At 41.3% G+C, this 24700-nt stretch overlaps 4 protein-coding genes and 1 pseudogene across 6 annotated transcripts; 3 read left to right on the top strand and 2 right to left on the bottom strand.

The window, feature by feature from the left end:
- Window positions 1-358: 358 nt before the first annotated feature.
- LOC105053126 (iron-sulfur protein required for NADH dehydrogenase, mitochondrial) lies at window positions 359-4184 on the top strand (the record flags this gene model as incomplete). Its single annotated transcript, XM_073252191.1, is given in 3 exon segments — window positions 359-444; window positions 2317-2442; window positions 3600-4184. Coding segments are annotated over 3 exon segments (383 nt in total), but the record flags the coding sequence as incomplete, so codon positions are not given.
- A 5560-nt stretch (window positions 4185-9744) lies between these two features.
- LOC140855309 (uncharacterized) lies at window positions 9745-11195 on the bottom strand. Its single transcript, XM_073251183.1, has 4 exons — window positions 10553-11195; window positions 10244-10448; window positions 9998-10161; window positions 9745-9893 (listed from the first exon to the last, which is right to left on the bottom strand). The coding sequence occupies exons 1-4, from the start codon at window positions 11193-11195 to the stop codon at window positions 9745-9747; spliced, it is 1161 nt and encodes a 386-aa protein (XP_073107284.1).
- Window positions 11196-11361: 166 nt separating this feature from the next.
- On the bottom strand, window positions 11362-12410 carry LOC140855308 (uncharacterized). The gene is made up of 2 exons (XM_073251182.1): window positions 11431-12410; window positions 11362-11365 (listed from the first exon to the last, which is right to left on the bottom strand). The coding sequence occupies exons 1-2, from the start codon at window positions 12408-12410 to the stop codon at window positions 11362-11364; spliced, it is 984 nt and encodes a 327-aa protein (XP_073107283.1).
- Window positions 12411-13005: 595 nt separating this feature from the next.
- LOC105053151 (probable myosin-binding protein 4) lies at window positions 13006-19879 on the top strand. 3 transcript variants are annotated; one of them, XR_012138698.1, is made up of 5 exons: window positions 13006-13400; window positions 14052-15338; window positions 15428-16988; window positions 18083-18158; window positions 18705-19879. XR_012138698.1 is itself a non-coding variant. In XM_073252190.1 (4 exons), the coding sequence occupies exons 2-3, from the start codon at window positions 14156-14158 to the stop codon at window positions 16963-16965; spliced, it is 2721 nt and encodes a 906-aa protein (XP_073108291.1). In that variant the 5' UTR covers window positions 13006-13400; window positions 14145-14155; the 3' UTR covers window positions 16966-16988; window positions 18083-18542. The 3 variants fall into 3 exon arrangements, 2 of the variants coding, with proteins under 2 accessions (XP_073108291.1, XP_010932511.1); XM_073252190.1 differs by lacking the exon at window positions 18705-19879 and having other exon boundaries at window positions 14145-15338; window positions 18083-18542; XM_010934209.4 differs by lacking the exon at window positions 18705-19879 and having other exon boundaries at window positions 18083-18542.
- Window positions 19505-22044, top strand: LOC105055207 (uncharacterized; annotated as a pseudogene).
- Window positions 22045-24700: the final 2656 nt, after the last annotated feature.

The following is a 24700-nucleotide window of genomic DNA, read 5'->3' as shown; positions in this document are numbered from 1 at the left end:
TTTTCATAAAAAGCAAATCTGGGCATTTAGTTTATTTTCTTATAGCTTATATATTGATGCATGGGGATTTTCTTGTCAGAAAATCTTGATATATTTGCACTAGTTGATCCATCATCATAGTAGCTTAAGAAATCCTTTCCATCTAATCAAGAACTTTTAGATTTGAACTTTGCCTTTTTGCTATACTTTGGCCCCTATTCATGGTATACTTAAAAAAAAAAAAAAAAAGATTTATGGACTTCAAATGTGCACAAATCAAGTAAGATATCTCAGTACAAACAATTTATTGTTAAATCTTTTACTTAAGTTGTATATCCTTGTATCTTAGTTCTAAATAATTTCTTGTTCATTGCTACAGGTGCTTTGATTGTTTCAACTCCTCAAGATATTGCACTGATTGATGCTCGAAGAGGAGCCAACATGTTTCGTAAAGTTGAAGTTCCTGTATGGATATCTTTCTGAACTATCTTCTGTCGAAACTTATAGATTGAAAGTTTGTTGGGGCTTGAACCTTTAAATGAATGGTTGTATCATATCTTTGGAATCCTGGCCAAAATATCCATGTGCATATCATGCCACTTGCTATGATATATCTTCGAAGACTTGAAGTATTTCAGTTAAAGGGTTTTTCTGATATCGATACTGGATTATAGGAGTAACAGGTATCATTCCTGCATAAGAAAACCTCCACCTCATTTTAACCTTGCTGCCTTTTCACAAACTTCAAATTACCTTTGATAGTATTTATGCAAGAAGCTAGCAAGAGGAAGCTTGCTGTTGTGTTGATTCATTAGTATCTACATTATTTTCAGGTACACGCGCTTAGTCTTTTCTGCTAAATTTTAGTTAAACTTTAGTTGTAGACCATTGATCATTTAATCTTGGTAAGTTCTTAGGATTCTTAGGGCACATCCGCAATAAGGTTCTCAGTTTATGTTGACCTTTTACTTTATTTCGCAACTCATGGTAGTTTTCTGTCTGGGGCCTCTAACGTGACATCAGAATCCTTGTGTCAGTTTCAATGTGGCCTCAATTCAGTCTTGAAAGCAATAATGATTATGTGTTAGTGAGATTTATTTATCAGAATGCTCCAAGGTCATTACTAGGGTCACTGCAACTTCTGTTCTAGTAAATCATGAGACCCTTGCCTTAGTCATTCAAAAGTTCCATTTCACCATGCAAGCTCATAGACCAAGTGGGCAGATAAGGTGGATAAGTGCTTCTATATATCTGCTGTCTTGTACTTCTGGAATATCGTTATAAGATGGCAAGTTCTGCTACTTAGATCAGAAGTTCAACAATGAACATTGCACATGAACAGGAGCCTCACAAACAGGAGAATGTTGAGGCGGATGTGTGGTAAAACTAGGAGAGAGACTTGCAGATAAGCATATTGGGGTAGATTAGTGGTCATACTGGAGATGAAAGGAGTGCCGTATCTAGTGTTCTGCCATGTGCCATTTCATGCTAGAGACAGGTCCAAAGGAGGGGGTGTCTTGATTCCAAATCATGTGGTTTAGAGTAATATGTATTATCTTTGCTGCAAGTGAAAAGATCATTTCAGATGCTTATTTTCACTTCACTTAGTGGGATTGAATTCTATCTGTTATTATAAATATTGAGCCTCGTCCAGGTCATAACCGTCTGGCATTTGTTCCCATAATGACTAATCTTTCATTTAAATGAATGCTTGGATGACAGGAAAAATTTGACAGTCTATCTTCCCCCCTCCCCTTCAACTCCCTAATCCCCCCCAACCCAACCTCCACCGCACCCCCACCCCCCCAACCCCAAACTGCCTTTCTGTACTTCAGCCTTCCATCTGGCCTAACATTTAAGCTGTGTTACATCATGTTGTGAATTTCTTTTCCTTTCTTGAATTTTTGGTCTGTTGAGTTGCTTAAAAGTGTTGCATAAATTATTATCGGAGTGTTTATGATTTTGGACTTGCTGCATCAATATCTGTGAAAGCTAAACTGTAGTTTTGGGTGGCAAAGTGGTCAAGTTCTACAAATTCTTCCCTTAAATTTCCGAGCATGTGAATTTTGATGTTTGGATATCGGCATATATTTTTAACATAGTTGCTTAATTTTATTGCTTTATACAGAAGAGGCAGCTTAATAATTTTTATACAGTATTATACTGCCTTTTCTGGATAAAATATTGGAATTTCTCTTGTTGCTTTAAAATTATTTTCTGAAGGCTCAAATGAAAGTTACATAAGGACATAGATATCGTTATCAACATGGTTCAAGAGAATTAGCTGAACACTGCATCTTATCTTATAATGTGACATTCAAATTTGGTATTCTGCAGATTTTGGGTCTGATCGAGAACATGAGCTATTTTAAGTGTCCTCACTGTAGTGAGAAATCATACATTTTTGGACATGGTGGAGCACAAAAGACAGCTGAGGAGTTGGATATAAAATTCCTTGGTGAGGTATGGTTATTGTCAAGCCCTATGATGACATTTAAGCAGTGTAATGTGCATTTTGGAGGTGGCCATCTTAAGACAGGATGTTGCTTTATCATCACCTTCGAAAGAACTTTGTCTGATTATTTTCTTGAAGTTATTATGGGAGAACAATTGAGAGTCTCCAAGTGTCCAGCATATGTGGCTTGATTTATGGTGGGTCCATCTTGGTTTTGAGTTGTGCCAGTGCTGCAATCTGCCTGTAGCTCACATCTCTTTTTGTTTTTGTATTATGGCATATCACATGAATCATGGTTTACGATACTGGTGCAACACGAGTCTGTACCAGATGTATCAACTCATAGTGGTACAGAACCAATATTCGGTACATTACCTTCTATCAAGAGTCAGTACCAAGAACTGAACCATACCGACATTGTACCGGATGGGGGTACTGGTTTGGGTATCAAAACTGGAACTGTAAACCTTGTATGAATCAGTTTCAAACTTTAGGTTTGGCAATCATCATGTTCCCTTACGGTATAGCCCAATGCACAAGTTGCAACATCAATATTGAATTCAATTGCTACTTTTCTTCCAATTGTAGACACAGTATTGTTCCTTATATGCGGTCCATTAAACTTGGTTTCTTTGTTAATGATGTCCTATCACCATGCACTTCTGGTATCTTCTAGTGCGAGGCGAGCTCTTGAGATGATTAGCCATGAATTTGAGGAAAGGGGCATATGATATAGACATTATTGATTGTATATTAACTAATCTGGATCAAAAGTTATCAGCAGAATGGTCGGAAAGCAAATTTTACCAAATTAAATTTGTAATTAGTTTGGGTTTGACATGTTCATTGATATGTGCTGCTGACTATGTTTTACTGATTAGTGTCATTAAACATAGCGACATTGGTTTGGTAGATCAGTGAAATAATGTATATTTCAAAATATATGGAGAGAATGTATTGCGTTGGTGAGGTGCTGTTTTATGTGTAGTTTCGTAATTTATGCATGACCTCATTTTTCCCACATTTAGTGGATAGTTAATTCAGCATTTCTACTTAAACGTCTTACTTTAGAATCATGTATGCCGGACAATTTTCCTCTTACTATTACATTTTTTTTTTTAAAAAAAATTCTCTTACTATTACATTTTTGTTTTCCCTCTTTTAGATACCTTTGGAGCTGGATATCAGAAGCAGTTCGGATGAAGGCCATCCAATAGTTATCTCGGCCCCTAATTCTTCAGCCGCAAAGGCGTACACTGATGTGGCTGAAAAAGTGGCCCGCAGACTAGGGGAGTTTGCCGAACAACGACAGCAAGGTCCGCAGATCATGTTGTGAAACTGGCAGCCCAAATGGTATCGAAATGGCTGAGTTGTCTTATAGACGCTTATCGAGATTTGCAAGGGCATTTGAGCTGAGTCAGCCATTGATGTTGCTATCATTTGCCTGCTCAGTAGTCCTGGAAATCTGCGACTAGTCATGATGCCTTCATGGTTTATACATTAAATTAAACTTCCATCTTTTGTTACCAAAAAAAAAAAAACTTCCATCTTTGTTTATGGAAGTCAAATTTTCCATTAAAACAGGGTGGGAGAGAGAGAGAGCTTATTGATGCAATTTAAGCGCGCCCACAGGAGCCACTATTGTTGTCGAGAAAGAAAGCAAGATTGGTTGGTATTTTAGGTTGTATCATGTCTTCTGTGAAGCAAGATTAGTTGGAAATGCCGCCAGTCTATGTGGTGAGTTTCATGATGATATGGTCCATGGGACATGAAGTTTTCCATTAAAGTATGATGGTACGAATATCAAAGTGATGGAGTTATAAGTTCGGCAAGCAAGGTAAACCAACTAGTTGCTTTGGGTTTTCCATTAATAATTCCATTATCAAAAAAATCATGCACGTCTTTTTGGCCAGAAAAATGAATTTGTGTTCTTAGAATGCTACACGTGCGTTCACACAGTAATTGCAAGAAGCTCTGTGCCTTCCATGATCCGCCCTGCGTCGGGATCCTTGAGATTGCAGTCTGTACACGTCGCAAGCTTACATCAAGATCGAATCCATGTATGCACAGCATCTCACACATTGTCGATTATTAACTGGAAGTAGGGCTATATCCAGTGTTTGCTTGTGAGCTGTATCCAGTGTTGGATCATGACATGGTAAGAGCGTTCTTGTGTGCAAGACATTTTGGAAGCAAACTAAGAATTTGATGCATACCAACGAGGTTTATCAGGTTCAATAAACATGGTAACAAGCGTGACGCACCGCGGCCGGGAGAAGGGTCCAAAGTGCCCCTCCCACACCCTAATCTGTTGTCACAAAATGCCCTTCTTACGACGGAAAAAAATAAGCGAGTGGCATACCCTTCAGTCTTCGTGTGACTTTACCCACTTATTTCAACGCCATTTAAGCCCCTGACTTGCTTGATATTTTATTGCCCTTCATACGTACAACATTACCTTTGTACCCTCCTCTCTCTCTCTCTCTCTCTCTCTCTCTCTCTCTCTTTTTCTGTTGATAAAATAGATATATTATATTAAATTAAACATGAATAAATACATCTTAATAATCAAAAAAATAAAATATCTAAAAATTGAACATATAAATCAACCGTAGAGTCCTATAATATCGATCTAGAATGTTCAGTTATGAAAGAAACCATTTTAGTAGTTAGTAGCACTATTAGTCTTCCAAAATACATGCGAAACTTCAACAATAGTATTGCGGCCAATCGCCTCGTCATCCGATCGTCGGGGAACGTGCACCTGCGAAAACGAGAAGTCCACACTGACCGGAGGCGGCTCCGGCGGAGATCCTCCGACGGTCAAGTCAGAGAGGTGATTGGGCAACAGTGAAATGAAGACAGAGAGCTCGATCGAGGGAGAGAGAGGGAGAGAGGAACGAGCCTGTGGTTTTGGAGTCGAGAAGTGGAGAGAGATCTCCTGCACTGTTGCCTTCCCCGATTTATATAGTGGAGGACGGTATGGCGCCGTCATTAATGGCGCAGACAAGTGAGGAATTGTCAACTCACTGTAGGTTGTCACAGTCGCCGTGAAAGTGTCATGTCACCGTGGGCCTGTCAAATCACTAGGGTTGACAATACCCCCGGCGGGACAATGCCCCTAGGTGGCCGTGCCGCATGTTGCTGTCAGAACTGACAAGGTCTGGCGGCTGTACGGTGATCAGAGGAGTCGACCGACCCTAGGTCGGTAACCAGCTGAGTGGCGTCGGGCTCCTTCGTCGGGCGGCGAGTTTTACGTGAGTCGACCATCAGACCTCCCGGTTCAGTCGGTCGGAAAAAGTGCGACCGACATATCCTCAGTCGGTCGTAAGCCGATGATTGGCCGGTGATGATGGTGTGCGGTCGGTCCGACTGTCAATCGGTCGGTCGGTCCCTCCGACCGTCGGTCGGTCGGTCGGTGGGTATTCCCCAACAGTTGTCCCCCTCCACTCCTGAGTCGGACGGTGAGCTGGCCGATGCTTTCCTTGGGGCAGCAACCCTGGGCGAACAGGAGTGGATTCGTCGTATGCAAAGATCCGACCGTACCGCCAGTCGATACGGTGTCAGGCGTTTCATAAATGCCAAGTGATTTGGACGCCTAGTCGGTGTCAGATGTCAGACATCGCGTCTTTTCAGACGTTACGTCGGTGTCAGGTGATCGGGTTCCGGATAATACGGTGTCAGACGATCGGATATCCGGCGCCGATCGTGGGAGTGCGGGGCGCAGTCAGGCGTCCCATCGGGAACGCGAATCGGCGCGGGCGCATAAATGCGGAACCGCATCCCAGCGTGCCGCGTGTCGAAAGTGGTTGGCCGGCGCCCCCCGCATTTAATATGGGCGGTGCGGCCGTCCTGGGATGGGGCGCGCCGAATCCTCAGGCCACCCGGAAGCCGCCACGTGTCGCACATCCATGGAGCTTCGGTCGGCGCGGAGTCATCTCGGCCGTCGGACGGCCCTATATATATGGGGCCATCCGGGCCCAAGACCTTACTATTGCCATTTTGCTGCCGAAACTCTGTCCGAGCGATTTCTCAGTCGTTGCGGGCAGAGCTTTCCTGCTTCCAGAAGAGTTCTTCCGGTTCGTGGTCTCCCCTTCGTCCTCCTCTTCTTCTTCTTCGGCTCTCCTTCTTCTTTGTTCGGTTTCGGTATAATGGCCGGGAATCCGACCCGGGGAGCTCGATCGGGAAATCCGACTGACGACTCCCGGTCGACTCCGGAAGTTGAGGTCTCCTCGCTTTCGGGGCCGAATGTTGATCGGCTTCGGGAGCAGTATAGCATCCCGGAGCAGTTTCAACTATCCGCCCTAGGGGCCGGCGGTCGGGTTAACAGCCCTCCGCCTGGCCAGCTGGCGCTGTACGTCGAGGACCTTCGCGCGGGTCTTCGGCTCCCGATTCCGGAGTTCGTCCGAAATCTTTTGAACTATTACGGACTCTGTCCGGCGCAACTAGCGCCGAACTCCGTCCGTCTCATAATCAGTTTTGCGCTGTTGTGTCAGCTCTTGCCGACCAACCCTCGCATTTCTCTCTTCCGGGCCTTCTTTGTGCTCCGACCCCACCCTAAAGCCCGAGGGTGGTGGCTCTTCAACCCCCGGAAGGGCCTTTCCTTCATCACTGGTCTTCCATCGTCCATCCATGGGTGGAAGAACCAGTTTTTCTTTGTTTCTTCTCCATCTTCTTGGGGCTTTCCTTCTCACTGGGGCGTGCCCCGAACTGAAGCTAATGACAACAGTCGGGTGGAGGCGGACGACCGGGAGGACTTCCATCGACTAAAAGATATGTCGGTCCCGAAGCAGAGGGAGCTTGTTACCGAACAAGCTCTCTATGACGCCGGCTTAAGCTTGGTCCCCCGACTAGGTATCGCCCGATCTCCCGGTCTCCTTTTCATCCGGCCCTTAGTCCGGTTCTTTAATTAACACCTTTGTCGGTATCGCAGGGACACCTCCGAGAATGCGGCCGACAGATGCTGAGATTCGGCAATTCGCGGCAAGGAAGAGGCCAGCATCGGGGGCCGGTCCTTCGCGCCCTCCGAAGAGGCCTGCTCCGGTGGCGCCGATCGTCGAAGCATCGGTGACCGACCAATCAGAGCCCGTCATTGCGCTCGCGGCTCCGACGGCGCGTACGGAGGAGAGGCCGGTGGAAGAAGCGGTCGAAGGAACGTCGGCGGCATCACCGGAGGCGGTGGAGCCGGATGTCGTTCGGGAAACCGAACATCATCCGACGGCGTCTGTGGCCGCAGCGGGGGGTGCGGTTCTACTTTGAGCATCCCCTCGCTGCCGGTTCCGTCGGTCGGGGCGGTCGATCGAGGGAAAGCCCCGATGGACCCAACGGACGAGACAAGGTCGGGGAGCCGCTCTGTGCCGCCCAGCGCACAGTTCCCCGAAGGGGCGTCGGCGTTGGCCGACCACAACCTGGCGAGGAGGTTGTGCCAGGGGATACTACTCCCGACCGACGTGGAGTCGCTGAGGTCTCGGCAAGTGACCGAGATGTTATCCAGGTTCTACCCGACCATGGTCGAGGTAAGTTTTGTATCGCCTTCTTTTTCCTTAGAGATTTTTCTCATTATGTGACCCTGACGAAGCACTTGCAACGGCAGCTAATCTATACAATGTCGGAGCTCGAGGCCGGATACCGGAGGTTCGGTAACGTCCGGGCTGCTTGGAAGGAGAGGTCGGCGGCGGAAGCGGTCGAGAAGGCAATGTTGGTCGACCACCTACAGCAGTCGGCCGACCGGGAGGCCAAGTTGGTAGACGAGGTCTCCCGGCTCGGGTCCGAGCTAAGGTCGGCCAAGAAGGAGGCCAGACACAAGGGGCGGGCCGTGCGTCGTCTACGGCACGAGCGGGACGGCATCGCCGCCGAACTCCAAAACGAGCGCGAGCAGCTTCGGGTCAGCCTGGAGAGGCTTGCCAAGGCTGAGGAGGAGCTTTCGATCGCCCAAGCCGACGCTGACATAGCAAAGGCGGAGGCAGAGTCAGCGAAGGAGTCGCTCGGCCGGGCGGAAGAAGAGGCAAGGTCGGCGAAGGAGTCGGCCGACCGGACGGTGGAAGACTTCCGGGCCTCCAACCAGTATCGAGAGGAGATGCTCGAGTCGGGTTTTGCCTCGTACCGGGTGGGGTACGAGGACGGTCGGGATGCGGTCCAGGCTTTGTACCCGGAGCTGGACCTCAGCAGGGTCGTCCCACCGTTTGCCGAGGAGCAAGCCACCGAGGAGATGGCCGACCATCCATTGGGAGGCGTCGACGTAGCGGATGAGGCCGCCCCGGAGGAAGTGGCGCCGACCGCCAGCCCGCCGCCGACCGATGGTCCTGCTTCAGCCGTCGACCCAGCGCCACTCGTGGCCGACACACCGGTCATTCCCGATTTTCCTTCGGTCGAGGAGATCGACTCAGAAGGTTGATCGGGCGTTGCCTTTGCCTTTGTCTTTTCTATTTTGGCATACTTGTAATCGGGCTTCGACCCGACTTTGTAAACTTTCTTTTAACTTTGAATGAAAGCCTTTTTCACATCTTCCTTCGTATGTTTCTTTCATGTGTTGTTGAATGTCTTCATGAGTCGCTAACTTATGTAAGTCGCTAACCCCCATAGGTCGGTTAGGATATTCAGCATCTCGCGCCGATACGAAGGTAGAATGGGTCCCAACTTTGGATCGGACTCTGATAGTCAAGGTCGTCAGTCGGGCGCGTCTGTTGAGTCGGGAGCCGACCGACCGTGACAAAAGTTCGGTAGTCGGGCCTCCACTGACGCGTTCAGTCGAATGTCGTCCGGAGCATTCAGTCGGGGAAACGACGACAAGTCGGATCCCGATGCCCTTGTGTGGGGTATTCATGCTGCACCTTTTGATATACGGTGGCAAGCCGAATACAAAGTTATTAAACCCGGCCCGGACCTTGACCCGGATAAGGCACCGGGTTAATGGGTCAGCGGTCCAACCGTCGGGTCAACGATTGAACCGGCGGGTCAATGCACAAATCATAAAATCTAAAATTTAATAACCTGTTTATATCCAGAAATACAATAATAATCCTGATAATATATATTCCAATGCTACAAGTATCAAAATACAAATGAAACAAAACTGTAATCCTATAAATACAAATAATTAGACTAAAATATTGATGAATATAAAGATTTAATGGCATAAAGTTATAAATGCATAATAACTAGTAGTTTAAACTTTAAAACATAACCATCCACATCTGCTAGCAAAATGAAAAGTTTTAACAAACAAGTACGTAATAATGTACGACATTTCACTTCAATATCTTTTAAAAAAAAAAAGTTAAAAGTGATAAACAAGTACACAACATAAAAATTCAAGCTAATGGACTGAAATTTATGTCAATATTTGCAAAAACATCTTCTTGAGTTGCAATGTTCTCATCTCCTCCATCTTCTCTCATATTCGCATCATTTCCATCATTTTCACCATCATCACCATCCAAATCTTCCAAGTTCAATATATCTACAAAACCATAATTTTAACAAAAAGTTAAAAAGAAAAATCATATGTAATAAAATTATAATAATATTTTATTCATAAACTATATAATAAAATAATTCGCTCACCATTATTATTATTTTCTTGAATAGAACATGATGCCAATTCACGGTGAAAAGTTTCTAATTCCTCACTAGTTAACTCCGATGGCTCATCGACTAATATCCACGCATCATTATCACCAAACAATTCAAAGTCAATAGGATCATAGTTGCGACCCTTGAAATAAAACCTGTATTTAATATTTGTTAGTTTGAAAATTAAATAACAAAAAATAAATACAAGCAATTGGATATCATTCACAATAAAATTACCTTTGTTGTAGTCTCAAATTATAGTGCACAAATACTAGATCATTAAGCCTTTGATGCTCTAACCTATTTCTCTTTTTAGAATGAATATGTTCGAAGATGCTCCAATTTCTCTCGCACCCGGATGCACTACAAGTTTGGCTTAAAACACGAATAGCTAACTTTTGCAAATTAGGTGCACAACTTCCATAGGTGACCCACCATTCATCTACATACAAAATATTGTATTTGTTAAAATAGAATGTAATTGAAAAAACTTTATATCAATAAAACTAATAAAAGCATAAGAACATAACTAAGGAACAAGCTTACCTGGAGCCAAGCGACTTCGATCATTTATAGCCGATGAGCGTCCAAAGTCATTTTCTGCATTTCTAAATAATCTCATCTCATTAGTTAAGTTCTCCTGCAAGGTTGGATTACCAAATGAATATCTCTCTATGACATCTAAGAGTCCAGAAACACTACGAGGATGTTTATCCATAAGTTCTGAGTCATATTGAAAACAGGGATTCAACCAAAACCCAGCTGCATGAAGATTTTGGTGTAATTGCAAATCCCACTGAGAATCAACTATTCTCAAATAAGGTTCAACTACAATCTTTCTCCTTCTAAATCTCTTGATCATTTCATCTCTAGCTTGATGCATAGCATGATACAAGTAACCCATTGAAGGTCTATCATCACTGTCAACAATCCTCAAAACTCGAATTAAAGGCTCTGTTAGTTTAACAATGGTAGCACATTCATTCCAAAAAAGAGAATTAAGCACGTCATCGGTGAGCTTTTTTCCTTTACTATCTTTAGCATAAGCTGAAGTTGTCCACTCTCTAGAAGTCACCATTGCTCTTAATGCATCTTTGTGGCCCAATATGCTTTGTAAAGCAATAAAATTGGTAGCAAAACGTGTAGGTGCCAGACGAATTATCTCCTTTCCACCAGTAAATTTTCTCATCAAATATAAAGGATAACAATGATTATAAATATATTTTGTGATACCTGCAGCATGGACTACGGTGTTCTTCACTGAAACTAACTTGCCAATGTCTTGCATGATGAGATTAAGACAATGAGCAGCACAAGGTGACCAAAAAAGTGTAGGAAAGTCTTGCTCCAACTTTTTACCTGCAGCAACATAGTTTGCAGCATTATCAGTCACTACATGAACCACATTTTCAAAACCAACGGACATGACAATTTCTTTGAACAACTTATACAACATATCAGCTGTCTTTGAGGTATCTGAAGCATCCACACTTTTCAAAAATACGGTCCCTCTAGGACAATAAACTAAAAAATTAATCAAAGTTCTCCTACACTGATCTGTCCATCCATCAGCCATGATTGTGCATCCTGTTTTCTTCCATGTGGCACGAAAGCTTTCAACATACTTTTTTACCTCATCAACATTCTTGGTTAACAAATAACCACGAACAGAATGAAAATTTGGAGCTTTGTAACCCGGCCCCATACTAGCTATTGCATCTATCATGCACTGATAATACTTAGAGTTGACAGCATTAAATGGCACACATGCATCTATCATCCATTTTGCCACTGCAAGATCACACCTTTCAACTGCTTCTTTGTTTTGCAACAAGCTTTTTATAGTTGGTTGAGCACCGGGAGTTGTTCTGGGCATGAAATAATTTCCAATTGTTCCTAGTTGTTTTCCTTTTCCACCTTCTATATTTTTACCTCTTGTAGGTAATACATTACCCGTAGACTTGTTTGATGAGGGAGGAATTTCTTGTATGTCATCATCTTCACCTAATTGCCTATAATATACTTGTTCCTCATGTTCCTTATGCCTTGCACTAAAGGGATTGTAATCTTCACACATTTCCTTTGTTCTTTTCTTCTTCTCACTAATAGCTTGAATATTTTGTATCATTTGATGGCGAATATCCGCCGGCACTTTGCGACATGGTTCTACTTCTCCTTTTACTCCTGCAAGATGTTGTTTGAAGCGATTGATCCCACCACCAGCAAATGACTTTCCACAATACAAGCATGCCAACTTCATCCTTTTGGTATTACCACTAAGTTCAGGAGCTTCTCTACAATGATTCCATGCAGGATCACTTTTACCTCTAACCCCAGTTATTTGAGTGGATGAAGTATTACTTGAATCATCCATGGATGGCATACTTCCCTCAACAGAGGCCATTTTGATAATCTACAAAGAAAATTAAATTAAGCTATAATTTATAAGTAGAAGATAAAATAAATAAATAACAAGATGAAGTCATCAACATCTTCTTTCATTTTTATTCAAATTTTTTTTTTCTCATGATCCTATAGAGTCAAACTCATGGTGATCACAGATTACAGGAATTAAAAAATAATATTTAATATTTATCGGGTCAATCAGCATAGCATCATTAAAAATTTTTTTTTTTTTCATGTTCACGGAACGGAATGTGTTTACTGTACTGTGATGTTCACTTTACAGTAATACAGCTGCAGTAATACTGTATTACCGGGAGTGCGGATTAAAGAATAAAGCTTTCGCCGCCCAGCCGACCAGATCCCAGCCGGTCAACCAGTTCATCCAATGCACCCATGAGTGCCAACGCACGAAGCCTTACAAGTCCGGTAAACTTCAATTGGACGGTCCTGATCGACGTTTTAAATCAACGGTTGCTTCAGTCCAAAACAACGGTCACTTTCAACCGTCCTTCAAAGTCTCTGTCAACGGCCCCATCCGTAAATCCTTTACCTCTCCCACCCTCGATTGCCACTATTTCTCTTCCCCTTTCTCAATTTAATCTTTGCTTTTATTCCATCCCTCCTCCTTTCTAAAAAAATTCCAAGAAAAAAGTTCCATGTTTTTCCTTTTATTGGTGGAATTTTAGCTGGAAAAATGGCATTTTTCTCTACTTTTTTGTCTCTTTATTGGCGGGGAGTTTGTCGCGGTTTGCTTTTATTTTGTGGCCTTTCGGTTTGCTGTCGCTACCTGTGGTTCCAGCCGAATTTTGGTTGTCGACGTCAGCTTCGTGGAATCATTATTTTTTAGAGAGAGTGGAGATCTGGGGAGGAGAGGGGAAAAGATCCTACCTTTTGGTTGCTTCTGTCTTTCGGCTGTCCTCAAAACCCATCTCGGATCGATCGCTTCTCTTTGTTTGTTCGCCGGCTTTTTTTGGGAAGAATTCACAAGGTGGATTTTTGATCTTTCTCTGTGTTCGTTTTGATTGGTTTGTTAAGTTGGTTTGCAAATCTTATTTGCTTCCTTTTATTCTTTTCTCATTAGCTGTTATATTGATCGTGTTTTTGTTGAATTAGTTTTGTTTTGATTAGTTTTATTGAAGCGAGGATACATGTTTTCTTGCTTGCAATCTGTTATAGTTGAAATATTGGAGCTTGTCAGTAGGCGGATATTGAATTGGTTTTGAAAAATTTGGATCTCGTCTCGTTTTTTTTTTTGTTCGTTCACTATTATTCTTATCTTTTTATGTTATTGGGATTTGAGTTGATAAGAGGTTACCAGAAGGCATGTTCTTTCTTATGGTTAAGGTGCCCTGATATGCCTCATCTGTTCGCTAGTAAATTTTTCTGGTCCTTTCAATGGTCCATTGAAGGTCAAATTTTTTATAGGATAGAGCTCGTATTTGCTCGAGAGCTCTATTTAGATGGTTGTTGGCTTATTGCTAACATTTTGCTTCTTATATTGTTAACTTTTTGGCTTGTGCTTTCTATTTCATTGATCGAGGATTACCAAAAACTTCACTAAAAAAAATAATATTCTGATTCTTTGTAATTTTACTGAATTTGACTTGAGCTTGTTGATGTTTTCTATATTGAATCTCAGATTGGATATTTGGTTTCATCAACTTGGAAGTAGAGAGTTTGATAATTTCTCATCTTGCATGACCGGCAAGAATTCCACTTAACCATCTTGCAGACACTCCAGGAATGGCTGCAACTCCTATTTCGGAACGGAGAAATTCTCGCCGGTTCTCGTCTGTTTTATCTTCAGCTGTACTTGAATGGTTGTTAATGCTTCTATTGTTCCTTGATGCATTATATTCTTACCTGGTGACAAAATTTGCTCGTCTTTGCAAATTGCAAACACCATGTCTTTTATGCTCAAGGCTAGATCATATTCTGGGCAATGAGAAACCAGATTTTTATTGGGATTTAATTTGCAAGGCCCATAAATCAGAAATCTCCTCGTTGGCTTTTTGTCATGTTCACCAAAAGCTTGCTAATCTCCATGATATGTGCGAAGGCTGCCTCCTCACATCTGCCATGGAGAAATCTATCCCTGAGACATACGGAACACTGGTGGATAATCTTGGGGTGGCTCTTGATGGTAGCGAAGACATTGATCTGAAATTTCCTGGAGTTATCAATGGCAGTGGTCTGCAGGATGGACTTCATGGAGATGATGCGGTTAAAGTCCCTTTACTGAAGAAGGATCCTGTGTCATTCATGAGGACTTGTTCTTGCTGTTCTAAGCTTTTCAGAAATAAACCACATGCTGTCAGTTTGATTCAAAAGAAATCCACTGGAGTTGACTCTGCTGAATTTGGCATTTCTTTGTCAAATTCCATAGAACACAATGGTCTCCATCATCAAGATGATCTGAGTAAGACAAGAGAGAAGTCTTTGGGGCCAACAGCAGCATATCATTTGGGGAATCCACGCTTTGATCGTCTATTGCACATTGGATACAGTGAACTTAAGGTTAACTCTGACTCAGAGTCAGAAGTCTCATCCTCAGATGATGAAGATGGAAATACACTGGTTCATGGAGCTGAGGAACTTGAGCAACATTTTGACCCTCGATCTCCACAACCAGAACCTGCCACCATTATCTCCAACAGTTTATCTACCACTATTTCAGATGATGCAACTGTAGAAAAGTTGATTCATCCTGCTCCTGTCATGCATGAGCCTTCTGATTCAATTCCTGAGAAGAAACTCCATGTAGGTGAGTCTCATGATATGCCATCTTTGGCATCTTCTATTGCTGCTGAACATGGTCTGGAGGAATTGGACTATAGCCGAGTTGACATGAATGCTGGTCCTCCATTACCCAAAATCACATCTCAAGACTCTCAACTAGTTCCTTCTGAAGTTCCAAATGTGAAAGGTGAGTCATATCTGTCTTTAATCTGGATTTGTTTTTGCTCCAAGTTTTTTTTAGTTGGCCCTTCTCTAAATAATCTTCTTTCTTAGCAGAAGTTTTGGAAAGTCATGATGATGTGCACATTTCTACTACTTCCTGTGAAGAAGTTTCCAAGGATTTTAGTTCAGCTGAGATAAATTTGAACACAAACCAAATTATGAGTGACCCTGGTTCATCTGTGAACACTCATATGGATCTTAATGATGCTTACAAGCTTGCTGTTGGCAATAAGGGCAACTTGACGTCTTCCAACTTTACAGAAGTAATTACAGGGAGGGATTCTTCTAAAGTTCATGAAGATCTGAAATTACTCATAACACAGATATCTGCTGCTAAGGGGCTCGAGACCCGATGGAGTGATATGAGTCCTAGTCCCAGGGTATATGGACAATGTGATGAACCTGTGTTGCAGAACATCACTAAAAGGCTGTCTATTGACAGAAATGAATCAGGTTTGGAGTCACTAGATGGAAGTATTATTAGTGAAGTAGAAGGAGAAAGCACAGTTGATCGACTGAAGCGGCAGATTGAGTTGGATAGGAAGTCCATAAGCCTTTTATACAAGGAGCTAGAAGAGGAAAGAAATGCTTCAGCCATTGCAGCAAATCAAGCAATGGCTATGATTACTAGGTTGCAGGAGGAGAAGGCAGCTATGCAGATGGAGGCATTACAGTACCAGAGAATGATGGAAGAGCAAGCTGAGTATGACCAAGAAGCACTTCAAAAATCCAATGAGGTGCTTGCTCAAAGGGAGAAAGAAATACAAGATCTAGAAGAAGAGTTTGAAATATATAAGAAGCGTTTTAGAGATGGATCATTAGCAGAGAGAATGCCAGAAAAGTTTGACGACTTAGTGTCAAGAGAGAACAATCCCACCAGCACAACTCTTGAAAAGGAGTCTGGTGCCTCCAGATGGGGTGGATCAGGTCCTTTGAAGGTTCCTTTGTTAGATTTTGAAGATGAGAAGGAGTACATTTCTGATTGTTTGACGAAGTTGGAGAAAAAGCTCCATCTTTTCTCCAATAATGGGGTTTACGTTGATCTTTCAAGATTTGATGCAAAGGAAGACGGATATTCTGATAAAAGATGTGAGGATGCTCATAGACAAAACCCCGAACAGAGAAATGCAGTTTTAGATCATGATGTTAAAAATGGCCAATATTTGGAGGAGGCACCGGGGTGTAATGATTTGGAACATCCACACTGGAATAATTTGTCTCCAGAAAATAGTCAATCAGGAGGGAGTGTTTTGTCAGGGAAAAAGAAACCATCAAAATCCAAATCAAGCTCCCTTTTGTCATCCCAAGGGGTTCAATATACCACCCAACAGAACGGTGAATATGGTTCTGACGGTGATGGGCAGTACCTCTCCATGGTTGATAAAGAGAGTGATCTAACTACCCTTGAAAATGAAATTTCACATCTGGCTGAGAGGTTGGAGGCACTTGAAGCAGATCGTACTTTTCTTGAACACACCATCAACTCACTTAGAAATGGAGATGATGGAGTACAGTTTGTTCAGGAGATAGCTTGCCATCTACGGGATTTACGGAGAATTGGGATCACACGAAGAGAGCATACGTCAAGTTGAGCTCACATGGTCTTGCCTATGAGGTAACATTTAGACCAAAACCAATCAAAATTCATGTTTGTTTTACTAATTATTTGAAGCAGCTCTGAGGCTTTTTGTTTCAAATACCCTGGAAAATTTTAAAAGTTCAATTTATATTTGATGTTGAAGTAGGAGGACATATTTTTGTTATGACACGTTGAGTTGTCTTTGGTTTGTCTATTTTTCAACCAAAGAATGATAAGACTTACTTTCTTTACAAAAATCTTTCCGATTATCATTCATCTGATATCCATTTCTTTCTTTTCCATATTCCAAATAGACACTGTAACAATATCTTAGGAGACCATTTGTTGTCTGAGAACAGGCACGAGTTGTGCTCAGTGCTACTCCACAAGATTTATGCTCAGGTCTGATCAATTATAGCAACATCTACTCATACTAGCGTCGTGTATTGATGTAGGACTGCTATGCCATAACATAGTCTAATTTTCAACCAAATACAATTTTCATGCGCAAAATTGTGGCAGTGTTCTATCATCCAAAAAATGGTGGCTCAGTGCTCAAAACCTCCTTTCCTTCTCTACCGTACCAGTTTCATTGTTGGTTTAAGAATCCTTGAACATCAAATTGGAACTACGATAGTCTTTTTTTCATCCCAGTCCGGGGTGCACAAGTGACCTGAAGAATAAATCAGACATGCTTTTCAGTTTCCAGAAGATCACCATATGACCGTGGTAGTTCAAGTTAGCCACTATTTAGATGTATGATTTCATGTGAATGCGTACATCAGAACTATTTCCAATGTTTTTGTGATGAATGCCCATATTTCAAATTCTTTACATGCATCTTTTGGTTGACCACCAGAACAGGGTAAACTGTGTTATTTTTTTTTTTTAAATTTTTGTGTCGTATTTCCTGTCCTCCAGTTAGGACTTTTGACTAGTTATTAATTATGCATCAACCTTAGCTGGCTATGCCCTATTCTTTACATTGGTATATGATGCTATCTGATGTATATCATCCAAATATCCAAACATTGATTCCTATATTTCCGTGACTTTGTTCTCTTGACTCTTTCTGTTAGCATATCTGAGAAATATGATTTGGACTAACATAATGTAGTTCGCTTTTTCAGATGTCAGCTAGATATGAACAGTGGATTTCGATTCCAATAGCAAGGACAACAATTGGATTTGATTATTTGGGATAAGGTAGACATCTTTGGTGCTGCACTATTGGGATTACTAGGAATGGAGCATCCACATAACATTGTACAGTATTATCAGTTTGAGTACTCTCAAATGTGGGCTAATGTTTCCAGTGATTTTTCCTCCTTTTATCTTTGTTTATTTTTTACTCCTACATTTCTTGGCTTTGCAATTTTCTTGAATTCGTATTTCCTTCTGTTAGCCTGATTGCTTCTAGACTTGGTTTTCTTGATTGGTTTTTGAGATATGAGTGGCCAATTGTAAAAGCACCGACTTCTGTGTGTAACAGCAATATTGTGTGTATTAGGACAATTGGGTTAACAGCCCATCTGCTGACTTTTGTATATTGATTTATGCTTGCTTGCTTCAGCAGTTCTAGCTATGAAAGTTGGGCATTTATAACTTAAAGTTTACCATATCTTTAGCTAATTATCTCCTGGTTCTATTGGTAAACTCTTTGTTAATCATGCCTTAGCAATATTTTTGATAATTTCTGAAGCATTGGAATCCATTCTGACTGTCGGTTGAGGATCATTGAGATTGTTCTAGGTTTTGCTACTGGTGATCACTAAAATTGCTGTGTGATGGAAGAAGCCATGATACATGAAGGGATGGCTTGGGGATAAAGTTGCCTTCAAAACATGCATGGAGGAATTCTGTCATGCAGAGTCTGTCATCTGCCATGCATCTCATTCATTACGTTATCTGAGTGGAATGGGAACAATGATTTCAGTGGGGACGGCTTGGGAATAAAGTTACCTTCAAAACATACAGGAGGAATTCTGTCATGCAGAGTCTGTCATCTGCCATGCATCTCATTCATTACGCTATCTGAGTGGAGAGGAACAATGATTTCAGAGGGTAATATGAGTGGCAGACATGGTATCCAGATGACTTTGAGCAACTTAACCAATCCCTAGTTTGATGGCCTGTTAACAATCAGGGTTTGCTGAACAAAAATTTAGCTTGATCTCTTGTTTCAATGACTATAATTTTACTCCCTGATCTGGGTGTAGAAACAAGTATAATGTGTTCATGTACAAGTATGTAAAACATGAACAAGTGTGTGGGAAACATGTCAAAAGTGTACACAATTGATCTGGTGATTGTACGTTAAAATTAAGCACAATTAAGGCTGTAATTGTTAAATAATGGTCAGACGAGAGGCAGGAAAAATTTTTCTTGCTCCTGTATTGAGGAAGGCCATGTTCAGCTACCTTGTTTCAAAAATATTTTAGGTGTCTGTGCAGATAACCCTTAGGTTATTCAAATATGGCCTTTATTCTTGGATATTGATGTAACTAGGCCAGAATATTATTGTCAAAAGAAAAACAGGTGATCAGAAACCCATGACCATATCCAGCATTCCCAAAGGGAGAACTTTAGATGTTATGGAAATTGTAGTTTGTCCTGTATTCCTGAAGGTGCTGGGAAATCATCACAGTTGGTTTGACATGTTCAAGATGAGATCATGAGAATAATATGTTATTTGATAGGGATTAAACTTTATGACCGGAAAATACCAAGGGGATTAACACCGGTTATCAGTTCACAAACCATCAACCTCAAGTAGGAGTGTAACCTGACATTTTGAGCACTCCAGAATCCGACAATGGAATTGCCCTATGTGACTATTCCATGAAGAGTTTCTTGTTCATCTTCCTCAGCGAAATCATGCCCGTGTAATGAGAGATTTAACCTTATCTGAGGTTTTCTTGGTATCTTTGGCAGGTTTGGTGGGCGATAGTGATCATATTTATCAGTACTTTAGGGTGTCCTCTCATATTGCTGGGATATGCAAAGCTTGCAAGGAATAACAGATTGGAGAGGGAACTGCAGACAATGTACAGACTTTTGTGGGTCATTGGAGAATTTGGTTGAAGTTCTTGGCTGATACAATATCAGAGAAGGGACACATCGGCAGCAGAAAAGGGGCCTTTTCTTAGCGGACAGTTGGATTCAGATTCTTCTATTGACATGGAAGAAATGAAGAAGCTACAAAAAAATTTCACAACACAAAGTAGTGAGACTCTTGATACTTTAGGTGCTTCTCTTTGTTCTTTACATCCTAGAAATGCTGTGAAAACTGTATGCAGAGAGTTTCTGAAAAAGAGCACGGTCTCTTGGAATGAACTTAAGATTTCCAGAAATTTCCACTGTCCTATGTTGACTGATATATACTTGCAAGATGCCATTTTTGGGCAAGGGCAAGCAAGGATTTCTCCAGGAAAGCGGCACTGCCTAGGATCAATAGAACCGACTGTACTTTCGGAAGCCTTTGTTTAGAGGATGATACAAAAATTTTGGAAGCCTTGTTTGCCTTTCCAAGCTCCAACTCCTCCCATGATTCTGGGTATGATTGGATTCTTGTGTTTTGGAGTTATGTTTAGCTTTTATAATTGTTAAAATAGTTATCAAAACCCAATTGGTTTAAAGCAGGAAAACGGTCCGGTATCAGAGCTTCTTTCGTCCCCTCCCCCGAAAAAGAAGGACTCTTCGTGAAGAGTTCTCATTTCAAAGTACCAAATTGAAGGATACAACACAGCCTGCACTTATCATCCAGGAGTGCCTTGCTGTGTACATAAAGCAACAGGTTTATGGCTTAATCTCTCTCCCAAAAGTTGCTTGCTTATGTAAAGCTGCTGAAACATCTCATGGTCTTACAGCGTAGGTGGTTCATGTTAGTAAGCATATTTTGCTGAAGCTGATGAGTGATTGGAAATGATGGATGAACTAGGTGTATTATATGATATTTATTTGCTAGATTCAGGTGTACTGTCAGATCAAGCTTGTCCCTTCATGTTGATATGTATAATTCTTGGACATGATAAATAACATACTTTTTCAGGTCACCTGCTGCAGCAGTTCCTTATCGTAATTTTTAATAAGCTAGATAAGGGAGACTCCTAGGATAATAATTTTGTACTGAATACTATATTAGAGGTATGGCTTCATTAAAAATGACATGTAGACCATTTCATAAACTTGGATATTTATGTGTGCACTTATGCTGATGGTACTATACCATACTCAGGAGTTCATTAAAAATTCTGCTGATGGTGCACCTCTATGCACCCTGGATTCTTTGATTGCATTTATAACAAAACATTGTGCTTCTGATGATGAGGAAAATTCAAGTGCTAATTTCTCAACTCCTTGCAAAGTCCGGAAACAGTGTTTTGGCATTGATGTCCATGACCTGCTGAAATTGACATAAAGTTACATGCTCAATGGTATGATAGTTTGATTTTTACACCATTATCCTTGTTATAGATAAGTGCCTGAAGATTTTCCATGTTCTAGGTTTCATGGCCACTCGACCTAATTGCTGACATGGAGGCATTTAGGAACTACAATCAGGTAAAGCTTTCTTAGGATCTCAAATGGGCTGTCACCCGAATAGTCTCTGCTCAATTTCATTCCTTCTGTGCTTGATATAGGTCATGGGCTTCCTGTTAAAAGGTTAAGCGTGCAAACTTTGTTCTTGACACAGCTTACAAGCGGATGTGGAAGGTTTGTACACAGTCTCAGCTTCTTGACAAAGCTTAGAAGTGGATGTTAGAACCAACATTCTCTGTATGTTAGTTTTTTGTGTTTCCTTTGTTCTTACTCCTTTTGGCTGGGATCTTCTCAGCAGGAGCTGCCGGTATGTTCGTCTATCTATTCTTTTTCGGTTCTTCTTAGCCAGCCTTCTGCTTTTGTTGTGTTTTCTTTTTTTTTGGTCTGTTCATTGCTAAGTGGTGTCAGCTCGGTATCTTTTGTTTCTGAAAAAGCTGCCTTCTACTGTACCAGTACATTCTTCCTCCTCTCTGTGTATTCATCCATTTCTTTAATAAAATCGGGTGATTGGGGTTGTCTCCTGACACCCTAATCTCCCTTTTCAGCAAAAAAAAAAAAAAAAAAAAAAAAAAGACTTCCTTTCCTTTTCTTTGTTTTGTTTTTTTGGGGGGATGTTAATTCTTTTGATTCAATGTAGTGGCTATAGGATGCAGTGACTGCAACTAAGTTGCTACACACGTTGTACGAGTGTTTAGTGGTCCTGCGTTCAAAAATGGACGCTACCTTATCTACTGATGCTTCTTTTTATTCTTCTGGCTAACACTGGCATATTCTTCTTTTAGGAAGCAATGCATCATCATCGAATCTATTTTGACCTTTCTTTATCGTAAGGGGGTAAAAGCAGTTATCCGTATGTAATCATAGCAACCATAAGGAACCGATAAGCTTGGATTGAAACGTGAACGGAATTACTTTTGATCTTTTTGGGTCTATATATAAAACTCCAGCAATTAACATGGGCCATCAAAATAACTTTGGAACCTTTCCGACTGCGAACGCTTTGAGCAGAAAGCTATGTCCAATCATGAATCTTCTCTCTTATATCAAACGCCCAAGCAAACTACGACTACCCGCGAACCACCAGGGTTTATAGTAATGCTCGGCAGTCATGACATTGTGGGGTTTAGTGTAAAACTCTGGGCCCCTTCCTCCTATCAGCTACAGCTTGTGGACCGAAAGCCTAATAAATATGATGGTTGATTGAATAGTTATTTCTTTTTATTTGGTGATTGTTCCGCAGTGAATGCTCGCTTGAATACAACTCTATATTCTATATAAATAGGCTTGTATTTTGGAGAACGCATCCATAGTGTAACTCTCTCTCTCTCTCTGTCTCTCTCTCTCTAAAATTCTCCAAAACTCATATTTTACGCATTCAAGTTGGGTTTGCTGATTCTCTGAGTCAATTGGATGGTATAGAGTTCAAGTAAGCTTATTAATTACGCAATGTGTCCGACAGATAGAATTTCTAGTAGCTCACCTGCCTCTAAGCCGTGGGGAAATTACTGTTTTTGGAAAGTAGATACTTTAATTATTGTGTGAGGCCTGTATGCTATTTAATTCTCTTCATTCCTCTTCTATATTTCTTTATATTCTTTCTTTATTTCTTAATTTTCAACACAGGTAGGATTATATTGCTGCCTAGATGATTAGCTGTTCCATTTCTGCTTGGCTAAGTGGTAGTACTTAAGAAACTATTTTGTTATTATTTTAGAGTAATAAATATATTATTATATTTAGATTTTAGACAATAAATTTAGTAACCATTCATCATGGATAAAAATCACCTTCACTTATCTTTTCTCTGAGCCTTATTTTTTTACAATTTTTTTAATAAACTGGAGTATTCATAAAAATATGGTATAAATACAATCAAAAAGATTCAAAAATAAAATATTATAAAATAATCTTGGAGCCATCCCCATGTCCATCCACAACACGTCTCTGGAATTCTCCATGATAAAAGATACCACCCAATCAACGGCACTACTCGTCTTCTGAAAGATGTATCTGATATTAAGAGAAGTGCTCTCCCATCAACAGTCTCGATGCATTCTGCAAGAGGGGATGAGTGGCATCTTCTCTCGCATGTCCCTTAATCCATCTTACGATCATGGCTATATCTCCGATTGATGACAAGATGGTAGCCTCCAAGCATTAGCCTTGTGTATGCGATCCCGAACCTGATAGCCCACAACTTCGATCCTACAATAGTGTACTCAAATAAATGACTCTCGCTAGTGACCATCAGTCCAGAATTTGGCTCATAGATCACAAACTCAATGCTTTCTCTACTGCTGATCACATTGCCATCGAAGTTGACCTTGAGGTAGGTTAGAGGTGGAAACTCCCAAGTGATGAAACTCTATAGAGCTACATAAGCAAAGAGAGAATCTCCGGTATCTTAAGTCCTTGAGGTTATCTCTGGCAACAATGGGTGTACGATCTTGGCCATCTGAGTCAAAGCTCTCTTCAAGACAAACTTCATCAAGCATCTCTTGGACTTAAATATATGGTTATTTTTAATCAACTAGATGTGATAAGCGATATAAGCAGTTCGAATACCTTCTAGTTTGGTAGCCTCGGACCCAGTACTCTATCTCAAGGACTCCAAAACCAGTGCCATTGACTGGATAATCGCTAAAAGGGGGCCGGCCAGTTGGGACAAAAAAGTTTTTTCAAAATGTAATGCAACTCAAAGACTATTCATAGTTATAGTAATGAAAAGAAGACTCCATAATCGTATTTATAATTGTAGGAAAAAAAAATTTCAACACTTAATCGTCAAAAGATGTTTATTTAAATTAAAAACATGACATTCAAAAAATGGTTTTAGAAATATGGTTCAATACACTAAGTATTTGGTTGGAATAATTAAAGCTGGGAATGAAAATCGGAATGGATGACTTACATTCTGACTATTTGATTGGGAAAAATCCTATTTCGATTCTCATTCGAGGAATAGAAATAATCCATTCCTTCCGTAATCGAATTCGGACTCATCCCAATAGAGCTAAATCTATAATTAAAAAAAATATCGATCAGCTGCAGTGACGAACTCGATGATTCCCTCAGGAGGTGCGTCCCAGAGGAGGGAGTCCCAAGAGGAGGTGTCCTAGCGGAGGAGGAGCTTCTCGAAGGCATCGAGGCGGGACTCGACCTTGGAGGGCTCGTCGCCAGAGGCGGCATCAGGGGGCGGGGGGGAA

The sequence above is a fragment of the Elaeis guineensis genome, chromosome 2 (assembly GCF_000442705.2).
Source record: "Elaeis guineensis isolate ETL-2024a chromosome 2, EG11, whole genome shotgun sequence".
In the NCBI taxonomy this organism is placed as follows: Eukaryota; Viridiplantae; Streptophyta; class Magnoliopsida; order Arecales; family Arecaceae; genus Elaeis; species Elaeis guineensis.
This window is presented reverse-complemented; position numbering and strand designations above follow the sequence as displayed.